This window comes from Phodopus roborovskii, unplaced genomic scaffold (assembly GCF_943737965.1).
Source record: "Phodopus roborovskii unplaced genomic scaffold, PHOROB, whole genome shotgun sequence".
NCBI lineage: Eukaryota > Metazoa > Chordata > Mammalia > Rodentia > Cricetidae > Phodopus > Phodopus roborovskii.
In genome coordinates, this window is record NW_026126613.1 from 1343486 (window position 1) to 1362330 (window position 18845).

Consider the following 18845-nt stretch of genomic DNA (forward strand, 5'->3'; position numbering starts at 1 on the left):
ACCAGAACCCAAGTCACAAATAAGATTATAGATTGAAAAAATACACAGAATTTGAATGCTATTAAGAGGCTAATGGCATCATTATTTTTAAAGCTACTGCAATTAGATGCTGACCGAAAATGGAGTGCAACATTTTAATGAATTACATTGTGCCACCCCTAATGAGAATTCACATTCTATGCTACCTTTCATATTTTTAACCATAAGAAGTATAAAATAATGATACCGTAGCTATAACATAATAGATATAAATAGTCATGTTGGAAAAGTATAATACTTAGTACTATTTTAATACTTTTAAAACCTAATGAAAATTACTTTCAATTTACTTATTTTAAAAAGAAAATGCAGCTTTAAGATTAAAAAAATGTGAAGCAATTAATGATGGTAGTTGAAATTATAATAAAACGAGTAAAAAAAAATTTAACCTAACAACTTTGAAAACACCCAAAATACTTACATAGTCCTTTTGTTTCAGAAACATTCAAAATTAAATTCCCATTGTTTCATAATCATGACTAATTTCATGTTTTAAAACTAGAATTATAAAAGAAACTAATATCATCAAGCAATTTCAATAAGACTGATTTGAGACACCCAGAATTTTCCTCCATAAACTAGCTAAATATAATGTATACTTTATTATCCCTAAGAATAGAAACAAATTATAAATACCTGACAAACACTGACAGGAATTGCTTATTAAGTAAAAACATCATCAACTCTAAAACTGTGCAGATGTTTACATGCAGGCCCTCAGTACAAAAACGAACTGAACAATGCAGTAAACCTCTTGTAGTTCCAAGATGGCCCCAGTACAAACAGGTTACAGAACAGAAGTGAGGTTTAATATGAATTTATGAAAAAAAATATTGCTTTAGTGAAAATACAAGAAGCTAAGAAAGAGATCCATTATTCTTTACACTTTCAAACACTGAGTAAAATATGGGTTGAAGTCATCTTGTTAGTTTGGGACTCCACAGATAGCCATTGGAAAATCTCCAGGGGAATTTCTGTGACTGTTTTTAATATCTTGGCGGCAGTAAGAAAGGACACAGTACATAAGTTCAGAAAGACATCCCGTTTCCCTACCGAGCCGTCTGCACATCTCTCACAGAGCCATGGCTGTGCTACTCAGCTTCCACATCTCCCACTCCTGTATCTCTTCAAGAGCAAGTTAGCACGGTTTAGCTCTCAAATCCCCCCAAAGACCTATAAGGCTATTTATTGGGTGATGGTGGAAATTTTACAAAACCTGGTGGGAAGTTTTAAGTTCACGGAGGGAGTGGCCTTGAAGAACAATCCAACACAGAGCCTCACTGGATTTTACCTCTTCTGTTCTCTAGCCATGGAGCAGCACCCCAGCCATTATGTTCCACCACAAGGGCCAAAGAAATTGGGCTACACACTCACAGGCTGAAACCTGAAAGCACTGTGGACCAAAATAAAACGTCTCTCTTTATGAGCTAAATCATCTCAGTTTTGTGCTATTGCAACAGAAAGATGACTACCACAAAGGCTCCCCCTAAAAAGAATTTATGCAAAATTGTTATAAATGCCTCGACACTCAGCTTGGGTATCCCTCTTCATTAAGACCAAATCCCACAGCCCTCTGCCTCTGTGGCAACATCTTCATGTGGATGTTTGCTCTAATCACGGTTTTGTTTTGTTTTTTTCCTTTCAACTTTATCTTCTCAGTCTGAGTTCTTTGTGACTTTTGAATCCCCAGTGCTGAACACAAGGCTCAGACAATGTTGATGAAATTGATTGACAATTAGCAATATACAGCAACAACAGGCTAAGAGAATAAGTTGAAGACAAACTATTATAAGAAATGGATATTTTAGATGTTCACAATAAAAAACCTAAGACATAAATATTTTTCAAACTCCGCCTCATTATCTCATTTAATCCTCATAAAACTGTGTGACATCATATCTCTCTCTTGCTAGGGCGACCCCCATGACATAGTAACTCTAAGGGTACAATAGTAACATAATACCATTGTGCAACCAACAGCTCTCTTACTGGATTTAAAGGCCCACTCAGCAAAACAGAAACCATGCCTGGTACTGGAAACCTGGCCAACAACCCAGGCTGATGAAGTCATGAACCTTGGATGTGAACTTACAACTGCCACTTAACTAAATCAGCCTAAGTTCAGTCTAAATATTTATGCTTATTCTCAAGTGAAACTGCCATCCCTCATCAATGAAACCTCTCTTTCACACAGGAAAAGACCATGACAACACTTCACATGGGTGCCAGAGATCAGAAATAGCATCTCCATGCTTGAATTGGCAAGCATTTTATTGACTGAGCCACCAACCCAGCCCCAAAGAAAATTTTATACATAGGACATCTGAACAGAACAGTGAGCTTTTCTAGACAAGCTAAAAATAGTTACAAGGGACATCGACATTGCAAGCCTTAAATGTTACCAATATTTATATCATGGGTTACATGTATTTTACATGAAATCTTTAGCCCTCTGCCCAAATACTCAGAATTGAATCATCACCTGGGTTGCCGATCCTTCACCTCAGCTACGAGGGTGCTCCAACGCTGGTTGAAACCAGCCAGTTTATCCTTCAGAAAGCTTGCATCTGAGGGGCGGAGTCTCTGCACAATGCCCTCCCCAGTTTGGTTTATAGCTGTCACTCTTGGCTGGTGGCTGCTGATACCCTCTTCCAGTTCCTATGACAGAGCACACGCTATGAATTTCCATCACTTAATCAGATACCTTAAGTGCACCCAATACTGACTGCAGGATCAATTTAAGAGCTCCAGAAACAAATTCCTGGGAGGGCTTTTTATGTTTGTGAAAATGGGTTTTCAAACAAGTACATTACATTTCCAGGGACACGTGGAAACGAAATTTATCTGGAAATTGAACCTATCCTTGTGAATGTCATTAGACAAAATATACTGATATAGGACACCTTAATAAGAAGAAAGAAATATCAGCTGTTTACATCCAAACAGGAGCATCAGTTACATTTGATTAAACCACACATCATCTTCTAAACAAGTATGTAAAAGCATCTAGTAACATACACACATGCACAAATATTTGGCCAATCCAACTTTAACGTCCAGCTATTTATAAACAATCCTCATTGTGCATTTTATTAAGATGTTGTCTCAGTCTGCAAAAGTTTTACAGTAACAAATTTAAGGGCTACTTTAACGTTTAGTCTAAATACTTATCTGGAACTCAACAAGTGGAGGCACTGTCTTTAACTCCCCCTGAACTGTCTACAGGAACTGCATTTTCAAAATGTAGTTAACCACGAAACACCTTTGTCAATAGAAGGCTAAACTTGTGTTTGCTCTATTATTCTCTTTAATGACCTATGGTGTCGCAGAGCTGACTCTACTGTTGAGTCTTACAATAGGCTTGCCCTGTCCATCAAGGATAGTATAATTTTATAACAAGTGCAAATCACACACACACACACACACACACACACACACACACACACAAATGGGATGCCTATGTGTTTAGGAGCAGAACACTCAGGTGAGTATGCATATAGTTTTCTGTCACTGATACAGTCTTAGATACAAATTTTTGTGTTATTCTGAATATACAAAATTTCCAGAAATGTCTTTTAAAATATTTTAAAAAATAACTGTTTCTCAAATTAGTTACTTTTTTTTTTATGTTCTTTTAAAAACCTGATTATAAATTGTATGATGGCCAAATTTCTTAGAATTTTAAAACCAGAAACTAGGAAATGAACAAAATGACAGTGATTAAAAATTATATCGATGTATATACATGTGAAAACTCAGTAGATTTGGTTCCAACTCCTGTAACACATCTTATCAACAACCTCTAAACAAGCATCCAATCTTTGCATGCATCCCCCTCCTGGGATGGGATGAGCTCACCAGCTGGTGGGTCCTGGCTTTCTCCAGGTCCAGGCTGCCATCTGCAGTACAGGTATCCACCAGCAGGTCCTCAGCTTCAGATACCCACTGTGTGAGGTCACTGAGGTCATGATGGAACTGCCTCCATCCCTCCTCAGCCCTGGCAAAGGACCTGGAGTACAGGAAACAGAATCAGAGGCGCATGCTGGCTTTGCAGAACTACCTGGGTACAAGTCTTCTTTAAAAAAACTGTAATAATTAATAATAATGCCAGTCAGTCAATCACATCTCACTCAAACTGAAGAGTTTAAACTGGGTGAAATCACAGCTTCTGTCTCCACAAAACTCATTTTCAAGGAAGGCTGTGTTTAGCAATTCCCTTCTGAGAAATGAGCGCCGTGCCAAATGCAAAACAGTGTGTGACCTCCACCCCACCCATTCCTCTGTCTCCTTCCTGCCCACTCGCTCTGCCTTTCTGAAAAGATGTTTGCCTTCTCTGACTTACCAAGTCACTTTTGATTAATTGCAGGCATGTTAATCCACCAAATTTATACCCTTACCACTATTAATTATTCCATTCTCTTGGAAAGCATGTGGTTTTACTGATGCAAGACTTCGTTTCAAGTTAGAACAAAGGCCAAGAAAAGAATAATTATTCTAGAACATCTAAGGGCAATTTTACGAAGCTAGATGAAGAAACTTACAAATTAAAAATACGGTATTTAAAATTGATGGTATAATAAAGCATAACTAGCAGAACAAAATTAATATAAAATAAAATAATTTTAAATTATGACATTATTAACAACAATAAGGGCAATGAAAAATTATTGGGGAAAAAATTGGTCATTTGTTTAAAAAAAAAAAAAATGAGGCAAAATAGAGCCTGTCAGCATTTAACTGTGGGTGCACAAAAAGTTGTCTGAGGAACCTGGGTGGTGGTGGCTCAAGCCTTTAATCCCAGCACCTGGGAAACAGAGGCTGGCCGATCTCTGTGAGTTCGAGGCCAGCCTGGTCTGCAGAACGAGTTCCAAAACAACCAGGAATGGAAGGAGGGAGGGAGGGAGGGAGGGAGGGAGGGAGGGAGGGAGGGAGGGAGGGAGGGAGGGAGGGAGGGAGGGAGAAGAAGGTTGCCTAAGGACCATTAGAAGATAGAAGAGTGGACAATACTCATGATTCTGAAGTTGGAGTACATACTAAGCTGAACCTTACCACATAATACACACCAAAATCAAATTCTGATGGATCATTAAACAGAAATTTCAAACCAAGCAACTAAGATAGTTTTCAAAACTCATACGACTGTCTACTCACACACAGAAAATATAAGGAAAGAATACACATGTTTTGTTAATTTTATGCAATCATAAAAGAAACAGCTATAAGATATAATTTCATAAGACTAAATTTGTTGTATGTCAAAGGGCACACACGAGTTTCAGTGACATACAAAAGGCTGTGAATATTCACACAATAAACAAAACTATAAATAATGTCTTTAAGGAAGCCAAGCATTTTGAAACAATAAGTAGCAATCCCTTGGTTTAAAAGGTGAGCCTCACTAGTGTGAAGAATCTTCAAATCCCGCTGTCGAGGAAGAGAAAATAAAACAGCCATGTAACCTACTACTGTGATATTGGTGAGCCAGTGCTGTCAATGTTAGCCAGAGTTCTAAAGGAAGGGCATGTTCGTGAATACCAGTGGCAAGATACAGAAGCCAAGTTCACGGTATGTTACAGAGAGACTTCCAACATCTTTTTATTTTAATTGTCTCCATCTAAAAACCAAGTGTTGTGATTGAAATGTGAAATGTCACCCAGAGGCTCATGATTCTGAATATATGGAGGTGCAGTTTGGATTATGCAGAGCCTTTAGGAGACAGAGCCTCACTGGGGGAAGTGCATGGCTGGGAAGTTTTACTGTACCCCATTTCCTGGTCTCTCTCCTCGTACTAATGGCAATGTGACCAGATGGCCTCCTCCTGAAGCCATCCCTTGCCTATGGTGAGAACGGTGTCCCCTGATTCCATAGCCAGATCAACCTTCCTTCTTTAAGTTCCTTTGGTTGGGCATTGGTGTCAGCAGTGAGGACAGAAACTGCTATCCCAGTTCTAACAAGAAATACGTGTAGGGATGTACATAGGATGTTCCCGAACTACACAAAGAGACCATTTCTAAAATCTCATTAAGTTCTATTTCTTCAGTGACTGAACAGTCACATGAATTGTGGAGCCAAATGATTTTTAACACCATGATGCCTTCCTTTTGTGTCTGAGTATTTCCAGTGTGTCACCCTGTGGAACCCTCCCTGTTACATGATACTTTTTATTGGGTGATCTCACTCTATACCTGCACTTCACTACTTTCACAGCTACTGAAAAAAAAAAAAAAAAAATGAAAACTCTTAACCATTTCTCTTCACTCCTATTCACAGGCCCCTACTCAAAGTCTAGTAACCCAAAAGCTGCAAAACGTTCTATTAAGCAGAGTATAAAGAGAGAAAAGCTTGAGGTTATGTATGGATTCCAATTACCTGAAGCCACCTTTGCTCTTCACTCAGCTAATCATGGCATGTAGGAAAAAGGAACGTTAATAAAACCCTTTTTAATTAAAACGAGAGAGAAAGACTACTTTTATGCTAAAAACTAAAGGTATCCCCACACTATTAAGATCTTATGTTGTAAATGGTTGTGGCCAAGGGTCACATGTCTCTTTAAGGAATGGGGCTCATCTGTATTTATTAAGCAGGTCATAGTAGAAGAGATGTAGGAAATGGGTTTCATGACCCTAATACACACATGGACTCTTGCAATGACCCATGAACTTGTACTCACGTTACTTACGGGTAATATTCACTTAACTCACACATACCCTTTCCGATCACCATACATTCTGTTCACTCTGTCCCATTTTGCATTCAGCTGAGTGAGCATGTCCCTGATCTGAATGGCTTCAGGACCAGAGGCTTCGAGGATGACATCTGGCTGCTTCTCATGAACAACTGCAATCTGCTCTCCAAGTTTGTCCAGCTGATCTTTGATATTCTGCAAACATCACCATACAAACACAGAATCCAGTAAAGGAACAAAAACCAACAGAATCACATACAGAGGCTTACATGTATAACCCTCATTTAAAAATAACACTGAGGATAATCACTGTTGCATGGGCAAACTGGAGAACGTTCTATATAAAAATCTGTATTCATCAAAATGTGAGGAACACCAGCATCCCCATGGTAGACAGGAAAGCACCCTCCAAGATGTTCTAACTGACTTCCAGGAAAAATGTAGGAAAGGCTTTAATAACATTCTATGAAGGTAAGGAAAGGCTTAGGTCTAGAATTAGAGTTTAAAATGCCTAATCATAGTAGCTTAAATGAGAAATGAATCATCAAACCCATCAAACATGTCAGTTCTGTCAGAGATTTTATTATGAATACAAGCAAATATATGGAAAAGAAACTTTCAAAGACCTGAAAACTTGAACTTGCAATCGATATGCAATTCCACACCTGGGCAACTAGCCAATCTTAAATCAATATGGATAGACACGAGTGACTACCAAGGTTTTATCTGATTAAAATTAGGTCTCTGCAAGTGGTAAATAACCATGCACACATAAAAATACAAGCCTACAATTTTTTTTAAATTGAAAAAAAATGTGTTCTATCCCACCAGTGAACGCAGTAAAGCTTTACTATTTATATGCATTATCAGTAACTTGGAAAAATCAAGGATTTTGACCATCTTAAGGAAATACAATAGCAACTTCCATCTGAGCACGTGGTTCATGTCTGCAACCCCAGCTCCCAACAGGCAAAAGATGGGGGTGTGAGCAGCAAATTAGTCTGGGCTATCCCAGGAGGCCCTGTCTTTAAAAATCAAGAGAGAGGGAGGGAGGGAGGGAGGAAGGGAAGGAGGGAGGGAGAAAGGAAGGGAGGGAGGGAGGAAAGGAGGGAGGGAGGAAAGGAGGGAGGAATGGGGGGAGAGGGAGGGAGAGAGGAATGGGGGGAGAGGGAGGGAGGGAGGAATGGAGGGAGAGAGGAAGGGAGGAAAGGAGGGAGAGAGGAAGGGAGGAAAGGAGGGAGGGAATCCTTGCATTTTTCTGTTCTTTTTCTATTAACCATGTCTACTGCAGTTCAGCACTTGAGTTTTACCTTCAGCGAGTCCTCCTGGAAAGAGAAGTCTTCGTAGACAGCGGTGTTGAGCTCAGGAATATTAAGTGATAATTCAATGTCATCCATACTGAGTAAAATTGTATTAATCTCGACCAGATAATCTGCAGGGAGGGCCGATGATGTAATTCCAGAAGGAAGTGGAATCATTTTCCTCTGCTGGACAGGGATTGTCTGAAAAAAAAAAAAAAAAAAAAAGCATATTCAAAGAAATAAGGCAGGCACCTTAAAACCACCCCCACCCCAGGAAAGTAACAACAAATGGGGGAGAAAAAAATTACAGGACTATTATACAGAAGTATTCAAGAATGTCAACAAAAGCATCAAGAACTATAGATTAGGTGAATATGATCAAAATGCACTATGTACATGCATAAAAATGTCTTAATGAAACCAGTCACACAAAATTAGTAAATGCTAATGAAATAATAACATTATTAAACATAATTTTTCATATTTGAACTATTCTTGCTACAGAAGTGCAACAAGCTCTGTTTTAGCTTTCATCTGCAGTCTTCCGCCACGCCCTTAGATACGTCCATGTCAACCCATGGCATCTAAGTCTGTCTAGCAAGCAGGTTTTCCCTGCTGGAAAGAAAACACAAATTTGTTGTTCATTGTATGTTCTACAGGAAACAAATTCTTTTAAAATCATTATTACATCATCCTTCTACAATATCACAAATAGATTGAGTACTTGTAGGTCACACTGCTCAAAACTAAAGCTAACCATGTTTCCCAAACACACTCAACAGACACAGTGCCATAAGCCTATATGTCTTATTCCATATGAGGCAGAGATAGGATAGGAGAAGCCGTTGGTTCAAAGCCAACCAGGACAACATAATGAAACCGGGTTTCAGTGATGGATGAATTAATTGCTTAGCCAACCCAAGAAATGCCATGAGGGTTTTCATTGAAATGATATTGATGTACCTTTGAGAAGCATTGCTCAGCACAGGTACCTGATGAAGATTAATGCATCACCCCATGCTGGACACAGGCCTCCTTTGGCATTCTGTGGGAATTCTGCATCCTCCGCTCAGACTATGTGTCTACCAATGTGGGCTGCTTGCTCCCCTTTACTCCTTGATAGTCAAAGTTTAACAAAAGTTGTCTACTACTTTCTTTTTCTTGCTTTTTGTTTTCTCGAGATAGGGTTTCTTTGTGTAGCCCTTGCGGTCCTGAAACTCACTCTGTGGACCAGGCTGGCCTTGAACTCAGATCCACCTGTCCCTGCCTCCCAAGGTATGCTACTTTCAAATGGCCAGGGTCGGCTACAGAAGAATTCAGGTAACTGTGCCGACACATTACGTTTTTCTTTTGAGACAGGATCTCATGAATACCATGCTAGTCCCCATTCCCAGCCAAGAAAAACCTGGAATCTCTGATCTCCTAAGTACTGACACCACCGATACGTGACATCACACCCACTGTACATGGGGTGAAGGATCGAACCCAGGACTTCATCCACATAGGCCATTACTCTACCAACCGAGGCACATCCCCAGCCCAAAGCTTTCACGTCTATGGTTTCGTTTTAGAACTGAGTTCGCTTCTGTAAATTTGATGAGTAGCAATAACAAACACATGGGTCTTCGTGGAAGGATTGTACTCATTTTCAAGATCTCTAAGTGAAATTAAAACCCCAAGTTACAAATCACAGACGCAGTAGCCTGCTGTTGGGTTTAAAGATCTGTGTGTCCTGCCTTCTAGAATCCAAGTATCCTTCCTTCCCATCATTCCTACAGAGCGAGGTTTGAAGCAAGCTTCTGGGTTTCCTGACTCTATCAACCAAACTAATTAAAACTTTCCCTAATAATTATTTCATTATCTTAGTGCTGTACATTTATATCTTACTCTGGAGGCATTTTTTTTTTTTTTTGAAAAAAAGTTTTGTGTTCTAGCAAATATAAAATGATGGAGTAATGCCTCAAGCTTGGAGTCAATTCTAAATAAAAGATGTAATATATTTTGTAAACACTAGAAGAGGCCAACCTGGCAGGGGTGAGCTCACAAAATTGGGCTCACACATCCCTTTCCTCACCTCTAAACATAAAGAAAGCAATCCAATGAATGAGAACTTATGGCCATCCTCCTGCTGTAGCCTTCTGGCCATTAACCAGCTGTTTGTCAAGGACCAAACCAGCTGCAACTCCACAAGGGCTTGATTTGGGTGGAGGGCGTTTATCTCTGCAGGACTTTTCCTCATTTCACCTCACAGGACCTCATTAGAAACTACTGGAACACCTTTGTACGGCACTAACAAATGGCAAGACCAGGAATCCTGGGCTCCTTCCTGGGTCACATGACAGCTTATTGTTCTGCAAGGCCACAGTGACCTGAGACTTTACAGTAAGCTGGGCAGATCGATGTCAGCATTGCAAAGATCCAGCTTTAAGCAGCAAGCAAAAGGAATCCACATTCGTGAAGACAACCTCATGTAGTGCCCAGTTCAGGGATGCCCTGTCCCTTTCTACTCTTTGCAGAAGCTGGGCAGTGCGCTTTCACCAGACAGATGATAGATTTTTTTTCTTCCAGGGCAATCAATCAAAATGCTCTATGCAAAAAGAGAAGAGGAGGAGGCAGAGGAGAAGGAGGACAAGGAGAAGAGGAAGAAGGAGAAAGAGGAGGAGGAGGAAAGGAAAAACGTCCTCGAGATCTGACCTAGACTTTATTTATAGATAATTTTACTTTTAAAAAGTAGGAGGAGGAGGAAAAGAGGGGCGGGGAGGATGAAGGCACAGGGAGAAAGGGAGAGGTGGCTCAGTGGGAGTTTGAATCTTTTCACCACATGTGCCTGTAACCCTGTGTTGGGGATAGGAGACAGGAGATGCCGGGAGCTCAGTGGCCCGTCTGTCCACATGAAACTTTGTGCTTCACATTCAGCGAGGCCCTGTCTCAAACAGTAAACAATAAAGGGAAATGTCTAATGTCCTCCTCAGGCATCTGCATGCCTCTGCCTCTGCCCTCTGCCCTCCGCATCTGTCTCTGCCCTTTGCCCTCTGCACACATGCTCCATGCACACTCCCATGCATGCACACAGCACAGCCATATACAGGCTGCTGGGGCACAGAAACAAAAGCACAATATTCCACATGCAGGAGAGCTCCACAGTTAGGTAATGTTATGTGTTATTGGCATAAGGCAAAAAGCTGAAATGGGACATAACTACTGGTCATCAACTCTCTGAAAGAAAAGGACATTTTAGAAGGCAAAACAACTTTTAAAAACCCCAAAGGAAAACCAGAGTTGTGTATGGTTACACAGATGTTACAATAACTAAAAGACAGTACCCAACAAAATAATATTATTGCAATATAAGAGGGTAATATCTGTATTCATGTATTTCCTAGTGTTATCTAATTCAACTTTTTAGTATCTGTGTGTGTGTGCTTGTGCACACCTGTCACAGACAGGTGTGAAAGTCAAAGTTACAACATTGAGATTCGGTTCTCCCTCCACCATGGCTATCAGGAACCATCTGCACGTTGGCAGGACTGCATAGCCAGCATCTGTAACATCTGGACCATCTCACTGACCCTATGGACAGCTTCTTTTCTGTATATGTCTCTGTGTGTGGTGTGCATGTATGTGTATGTATGTGTGCACGTGTGTCTGTGAGTGTACATATGCATGCGTGCCTAAGCCCAAGGCTTCAGGCAGAAGTCTCCTTCCATCACTATCGACTTTACTCACTGAGACACAGCATCTCAAACTGAACCTAGCACTGACCGACATGCTTCATGGTGTGATAAACGAGAAAATAGCTAAGAACAGTAGTGCAGTCTCCTTCTTCCTGACAGACAGGCTAGCTTGTAAGGGGACCGACTACAAAGAGAACATGCCAGAGATGGAAGCTGATGGCATCTTCATTCTGGATCATTATACGACAAGGCCCACGCAGACAGAGACAGCCAACGGTCAGCAAGCCGAGGCACAGGAATCCACTCCGATTCCAGCGTGATCAAATAAAAGTGATTCCAGAAAGAACAGAGAGCCCTGGTGAAGAACACCACTAGGAAGGCCACCACTTAAGACAGAGAGCAGCCAGAAAATAAGACATACTATACCAAATTCAGGAACTGAGATATTTAAAAACTAAACTATTGGAACCATAGCCAACACTCCCCCAAAAGAAATAAAGTAGGAAATCACTTCTGAAGTGGAGGGAGATAACTTCCAGGATTCACACATGATCATAAATCCAAAAGAAATGACTGGAAATACGGTTTTCGAATTCTACTTCTTTGGGTAGTGTCCTATCTACAAGTAGAAACATATCTAGTAAGACGCATAGAAAGGAAGGGACTTCTGGGCTCAGGTGTAGCTCAATGGTACAGAGACCACTTTGCGTATGCAAGGCACAGGGTACAATCCGCAACCCTTTTAAAAAAAGTAGTAATTAATTAAACAAGAACGTGAAAGGAATAACAATTTCCTAATTTGCTTGCCTGAAGGTATTTTTAAATATAATGTCACTGGACTGGATGGCACAAACTGGGTAAGTTATTTGCGATGGAGACCTTCCCATCATACCTTAACTTTGTTGTAGCGTGTATGTAAAAGTAACAACTGCAAACGGATCTTTTCTTTCTTGCTGTCCTCCATAGGTTCATGTAACAAATGCTCCCCTCTTCGTAGAACTTCCTCAATCTGGGCTTTCTCCTCATCCATCTGAAAGTTTAAAGGGAAAAAAGAAAGGCTTACTAAAGACAAAAGTGCGCAGGCTCACTTAATACTCTCCATCGCTCAGCGCAAGAACTAAGCTGATGGGACAGACAAAGCAGTGTGGGTCAGACCACATCTGTCTGGATGACCCAAACACTTGGGTCATCAAGTACTTTGTATTTGAAAACAAAATGTTCCGAAGCCGGTTTACCACACCTTAGCTAATGATCATGTTTACTCAGAAAGTAGAGGGTGAGCATGAGGCACTGTGATTCTATTATCATCATTATTATTTTGTTTGAGATTAAGGTATCAGGTAGTCCAGACTAGCCTCATACATGCTACATAGCTAAAGACCTCGAATTCCCATTCCCCCTGCATCTGCCTAAATTGCTAGGATTGGTTGAGTGTGCCACCACGCAGTGTTGTATGTGAACTTCAAGCTTTGTCCTTGACAGCTTTGACCATAACTCTTGTAAATCGCATCTGGATTTCTTCAGTCACATGTAGCAGGACAAGCAAGTAAATCCACATGGTTAAAAGAGAGAAGGAGGAGGAGGAGGAGAAGCAGGAGGAGGAGGAAGACGAGGAGAATAGGCTTTGAAAACAGCCCACCTTTTCCTCATCGTTACTGGAGTCCAAGTGTTTTTCCACAACTTTCAACATGTTTTCTATGTCATTTCCTAATCTTTCCAAGTCAGAGAAAGGCACAGCGGCTTCAACTGTTCCAGCAGAGTCAATGCACTGGTAGGATGAAGGGTCCTGGCCAATCAGCATCTAGGAAGGAAAGGAGGTTGAGTGAACTGCTGACTGGATTTTCCAAACACGTCCTGAAAGGTGGAGGGTCACAGCAGGAGCCAGCATTTATGTGAAATGACTCTAAAGTCAGCCATCATAGAGCGAGGATGTTTGACCACCTGGGCTTTGTAGAAGTACTCATTTTTCAACCTTGAACCGGGGTCATGAGGTGTGAGGTGACTGTGGCTGCCTGGAGTACAGTGTGGCAGATGCCAAGGTGAACACCATACAGGAAACAGGGCCACGATCTAAGGCATCCCTGCCACGGCACGAAAGAAATAATGGGCAGCCATCATCCAGTTCAAGGACACCCTAGAGAATGCCTCCTGTACATGCTCACCACCACTCCTTGGGATCAATTAATATGTAAGCCCCAAAGAAGATTATATTTCCAAATGCCACCTTTTTATATCTATACAGAAAATCTTCATATTTAGGAACATGAAAGCCACAATAGGAATTTTAATAAAAATAAGTGAAGAAGCGTAACATCCAGTAACAAGCAAGTATGAGGGAAGCAACATTCTCACTCCCTGACTACAGGTATACAGACTTTCTATTGGCCCATGCCACGTGTAACTTCTACAATTTAATGCATTCTAAACTCTGATGCCAAGAAATACAAATAGAATGACTGTAACAAACACAACATCCCCAAGGGCCCAGACTAGTCATAAAATTAACAGGAAATTATAACAGACCGGAGACTGTTAACCAATAAAGTCCATTTCAAGGGAGCATCTCCAAAATGCTATAAAACTTTCATGTTAGTATCATGCAACTACCAATGAGTAAAAATAGTGATGCAACAAAAATTGTTCGCAAAAGTCATTTGGGGGACGATGCTAATTTTCTTTCTTTGTTCTTGATCTTACCCCACTCCTCTGCATTAGTTTTTAATGTCAAAAAAAATTCCTCTGAGTCTATTATAAAATGAAATGGACTTCAGTCAGACAGTAAGGAGGGAAGGCCAAGATAAAAATAGACAAAAGCTAAAGCAGGTCTTGCTGTGTTGTTTTAGGTCATCAATAATTATATTCCTGAGCATGAAAAGGAAATTTATTTGGCCCCACTGTACCAGATATTTCAAATTAAAGCAAGGTTAGGTAATACCTATTTCCCACAAGCATATAAAAAAAAAATGGACTTTTCTCTTTGTTATTTCAATATATAACCGACAAGAGGTTAAACCAAATAGTTTTTGTGTGGCTGTCAAATGGGCACAGCTGAGATCCTCACACTCAGCATCCTGAGATTGCTCATGATGGGCATCTAAGGGTCACGGTTTTCTCCCTCCACATAATCAAAATGCTTTCACATTACTGAAGCTCCAACTCTGTGGCAGCACTAAGAACTCTACAGTAAAGTGTTTCTTCTCCTCCCTCTGGAAATAAGGATGGAAAGAGAAAGGATAAGGGAAACACACGGAGAGCAGGAGACGTAACAATACAGCAGCATAGACACCTTTCTTTTGCAAAGAAATCGGTTCCTCGTTTTTGACCTTCATCGTAATTGATAGTTGCTTTTTGAATTAGTAAATTCAGGAAGCATGTATCTCTCCATGAACTATAAACTGAGTTACTTATAAAATCTGTCAACATATAAACACACAGGGACACACACATGCGTGTTTTCTATGAACGCATACATTAAAAGGATGAGTTCAAGATCAGAGATTGATAATCATACTTGGGAACTGATTTCATTATTTCTGTTCTATTCCTATCCCAACTGTCAATTGACTCTGAAACCTGTCGTGAGTTATTTACTAAACAATACTTTCTTATATTAATAACCACACATAACACTGATTGCTTTGCCAAAAAGAAGTTATTAAAATTCCTTTTACTGTAAAAATCAGTAGGTCGGCACAACATTATCTACCATTTAGACATACCCATGGGGAAAACGGTATTCTATAAAAATGCAAGTACTCACTTGGGCACTCTTGATGTGTTGAGACACCTTTTCAAAGTTCCTGTTCAGCTCAGCTAATTTTGGTTCTACAAGTTCCCTGCTGGCGCTTCCACGTGCGTTCATCAAGATGATGGCTTGTTCGCGAACATTCTCAACCTGGAGACTGGCGTCATCCAGCTCAGACAGTAAACGCTGATGGAAAAAAATAAAAAAACACAAAACTTTATTTTAAGGGAAAAGTAAAAAACAAACATGGGTGAGGTGCTTACTACCAATTAAAGGTATTTAAAATAAATATCTGAGATTGTTAGGAAGACATTTCAGCACCATCAACCAGAGGAGGAACTGATCACCGAAAATCCATAAGCGATCTCCATTTGTCCTACCATGACAAATATTGAAATGCAAAGTGCATGAGAAGCCCAGACACACAGCTCAACAGCACACAGCACAAGAGAACAGACCCATGCGACTCTTGAGGTTGACTACCTTCACGATTTCTTCCTGTTTACTCGCTGGTTTTTTTTCAATCTCATCCAGTAGTGCTTCAGCTTGATAAAGCCAGGTACTGATGTGAGCGACATGTCCGTCAAATATCTCCAGCTGATTCTGATGGTTCTACAAAGGAATAAATAATGACATACGAAGGTGTTGAGCTCAGAAGAGATTTAAAAGGCCATCAGAGAGTATACTGTGTGTTCCCCAGTCACACAGAACCAAAGTTACATACTTTCACGTAGGTACTTGGCTGGTTTTTTTGGTTTGGGTTTTTGGAGGGAGGGGCTACTGCTTTACGGTTCTGGGGGTTGAACAAAGGACCGCACACTTCCCAGCCTTCTTGTTACTTTCTATTTTGAGACAGGGTCTTACTAAGGTGTAAGGGCTACCCTTGAATTTGCTTTATATGCAGACCTTCAACTTTGGTTTTCCTACCTCAGCCATCCAAGTATCTGGGGTTACAAGCCTGTGCTACCGGACCTAACTTTTTTTTAAAGGAAACAGGATGCTGTTTTTGTTTGGTTGGTTTTGTTTTGGGGTTTTTTTATTTGTTTTTTGTTTATGGTTTGTCTTTGAGACGGATTTCCTTTGCCTTGAATGCTTGATACTTCTGTCTTGGCCTCTAAAGTACGAAATACAGGTGTGCATCCCCATCGCCAGCTTTAGCTATGCACTTTTCTCTACATTGCTATGTGGTAGTATATCATATTACATAATTTACCTACAGTTAGACGGGCAATAGGTCATGGACTGAAATATAAACCTCTGACCAAAGCACACGCGTGACCTTCTCTGCCTTACATATCCTAACTGATTTGGAAAAAAAAATTGCTCAACAGATAATTTATACTTTTATCATCTCTACTCATTACTGGGGAATTATATAAGTTAAAGTCCTATCAGTTATGTCAGAAGAAAAAAATAATTTGCAAATGATAAGTCTCACTTCAGAGATTAAGACTGCCATATATTTATCACTGGTAGACGAGGGCCAGGAAACACTACAAAAATGTAATGGTCATAATGATCATAATCATAAAAATTTTAAAGGGATGTTTAACATATTGCTACATAATACCACTACATGTTTTAAGTCATTTAATAATCATAAATCATAAAAGGTAAAATGATAATAATGCCAACTTCAAAGATGAGAAAAAGAATCGAGTTTTAAGTAATTTTACTGAGGTCAAAGCAAGGATTTTATAGGCACGATCATTTGATATAATCCTTGCTCTGAAGACATTTAAAGACTGTGTATATCGTGTGTACAATATATGCATACATGTGCATGCACTTAGCATACATTATAATAGCGAAGTACTATATGGTATAATTAAAGTGAAAGCATGTTTACTAGAATATTAAATAATACAGCACCTGTGTTCAGCATGACTATTTAACTTTCATAGAGATATTATAAATTCTTCCATCTGATGCCTTTTCAATAGAAATATAACATACATAAAAGTTAATTCCCAAGCACAGCGGAACGCACAGGAAACAAACAGATTTAGAATTCTAATGTAGCCATGTGCTTTAAGTATAATGACAGAGAGACGACATCACCAGTGACCTGTCCTGGACACATACCAGCAAGGTGTTACACCAGTCCTCGGTCCAGGTGCGGACTCGGCTCCACCCAGCGTTGAGCATACAGAGATTCTCTTCCAGGACAGACTCACTGCCTGAGACCACGTGCTGAAGGGCAGCGCTGCTCTCAGTAATGACGTCTAAGTCAGCTTTTTTCTTTTCCAGGTCCTTCAGAATATTCTAGGAAAAAAGGCTTGACTTTCAGAATATTATAAAATTCACCTAACCGTGTCTGCGTGCTCGCGTGTGTATTTATATGTGTGTGTGTGTGTGTGTGTGTGTGTATGTGTATGTGTGTTTGTGTGGATGTCTGTGTTTATATGTATGTGTGTGTGTTTGTGTATGTATGAGTGTTTGTGTATGTGTACCTGTGTGTGTATGTGTGTGTGTGTTTATGTGTATATATGCATGTGTGTGTTTGTGTGTCTGTGTATGTTTGTGTATGTGTGAATGTGTTTATATGTATGTGCGTGTGTTTGTGTATGTGTGTGTCAGTGTGTATGTGTTGTATGTGTTTGTGCGTTGTGTATTTGTGGGTGTATGTGTCAAAGTGTGTGTCTGTATGTGTGTGGGGGTGTATGTCTCTCTGTGTGTGTGTATGTGTGGGGATGTATGTCTCTGTGTGTGTGTGTGTGTGTATGTGTGTGTCTGTGTGTATTTGTGTGTGTTTCACCTTTTCTTCCCCAGCAACCTAAGTGTCTATGATTTCCTAGACACAAAATGCAACCCACTGACACATTGAGAATGCTGAAAATAATAATGGAAGCCAAAATGGTTAATAAGGGAGTATGAAAAGCTGTAAGATGTTCAGATGTGAAACGCAGTTTAAGTGAGCCAGAGGAGAACCAGTAAAATTCGAGCGTTGGGCTTCAGCTTCACGCCACACGGCGGGAACACTCCACGATGGGAAGAGGTGATGGGAATTCAGACATGAATGAGGTTTTACCAGGAAAGGCACAAATACAGAAATGTGGTATGATGAAAAACGCAAAATCTCTTAAAGCAGTGAACAGAAGCACCTCTTGGCACTGTAAGTTTTAGAACTGTTGCTCCTTTTTCAAAAAGTATCCTGAAGCTTGGTATTTATTTACATCTGTGTGTGTGTGTGTGTGCGCGCCCTGGAGGCCAGAGGCATCAGATCTCCTGGACCTGCCGCTCCAGGCAGACGTTGGGTCCTAAACACTGGTCCTCTCCAAGAGCAGCAAGAGCTCTCAACCACTGCACCATCCCTCTGGCTGTGCCAGTGGCACACTCCCTTAAATCTATATTTAAAACAATCATTTCAAGGAACTCAAGCCCCTGTGTGAACATTGTTT

General features: G+C 40.3%; 1 protein-coding gene across 1 annotated transcript in view; it reads right to left on the bottom strand.

The window, feature by feature from the left end:
* Window positions 1-18845, bottom strand: part of Utrn (utrophin) — a 456941-nt gene that overhangs the window by 258527 nt on the left and 179569 nt on the right. The window contains exons 35-43 of the mRNA XM_051206176.1: window positions 17530-17709; window positions 15928-16056; window positions 15460-15630; window positions 13339-13500; window positions 12592-12729; window positions 8035-8226; window positions 6747-6919; window positions 3898-4048; window positions 2522-2697 (exon numbers count right to left, since the gene is read on the bottom strand). Coding sequence (XP_051062133.1) covers window positions 2522-2697; window positions 3898-4048; window positions 6747-6919; window positions 8035-8226; window positions 12592-12729; window positions 13339-13500; window positions 15460-15630; window positions 15928-16056; window positions 17530-17709 — 1472 coding nt within the window. The remainder of the gene's footprint in view (window positions 1-2521; window positions 2698-3897; window positions 4049-6746; window positions 6920-8034; window positions 8227-12591; window positions 12730-13338; window positions 13501-15459; window positions 15631-15927; window positions 16057-17529; window positions 17710-18845) is intronic.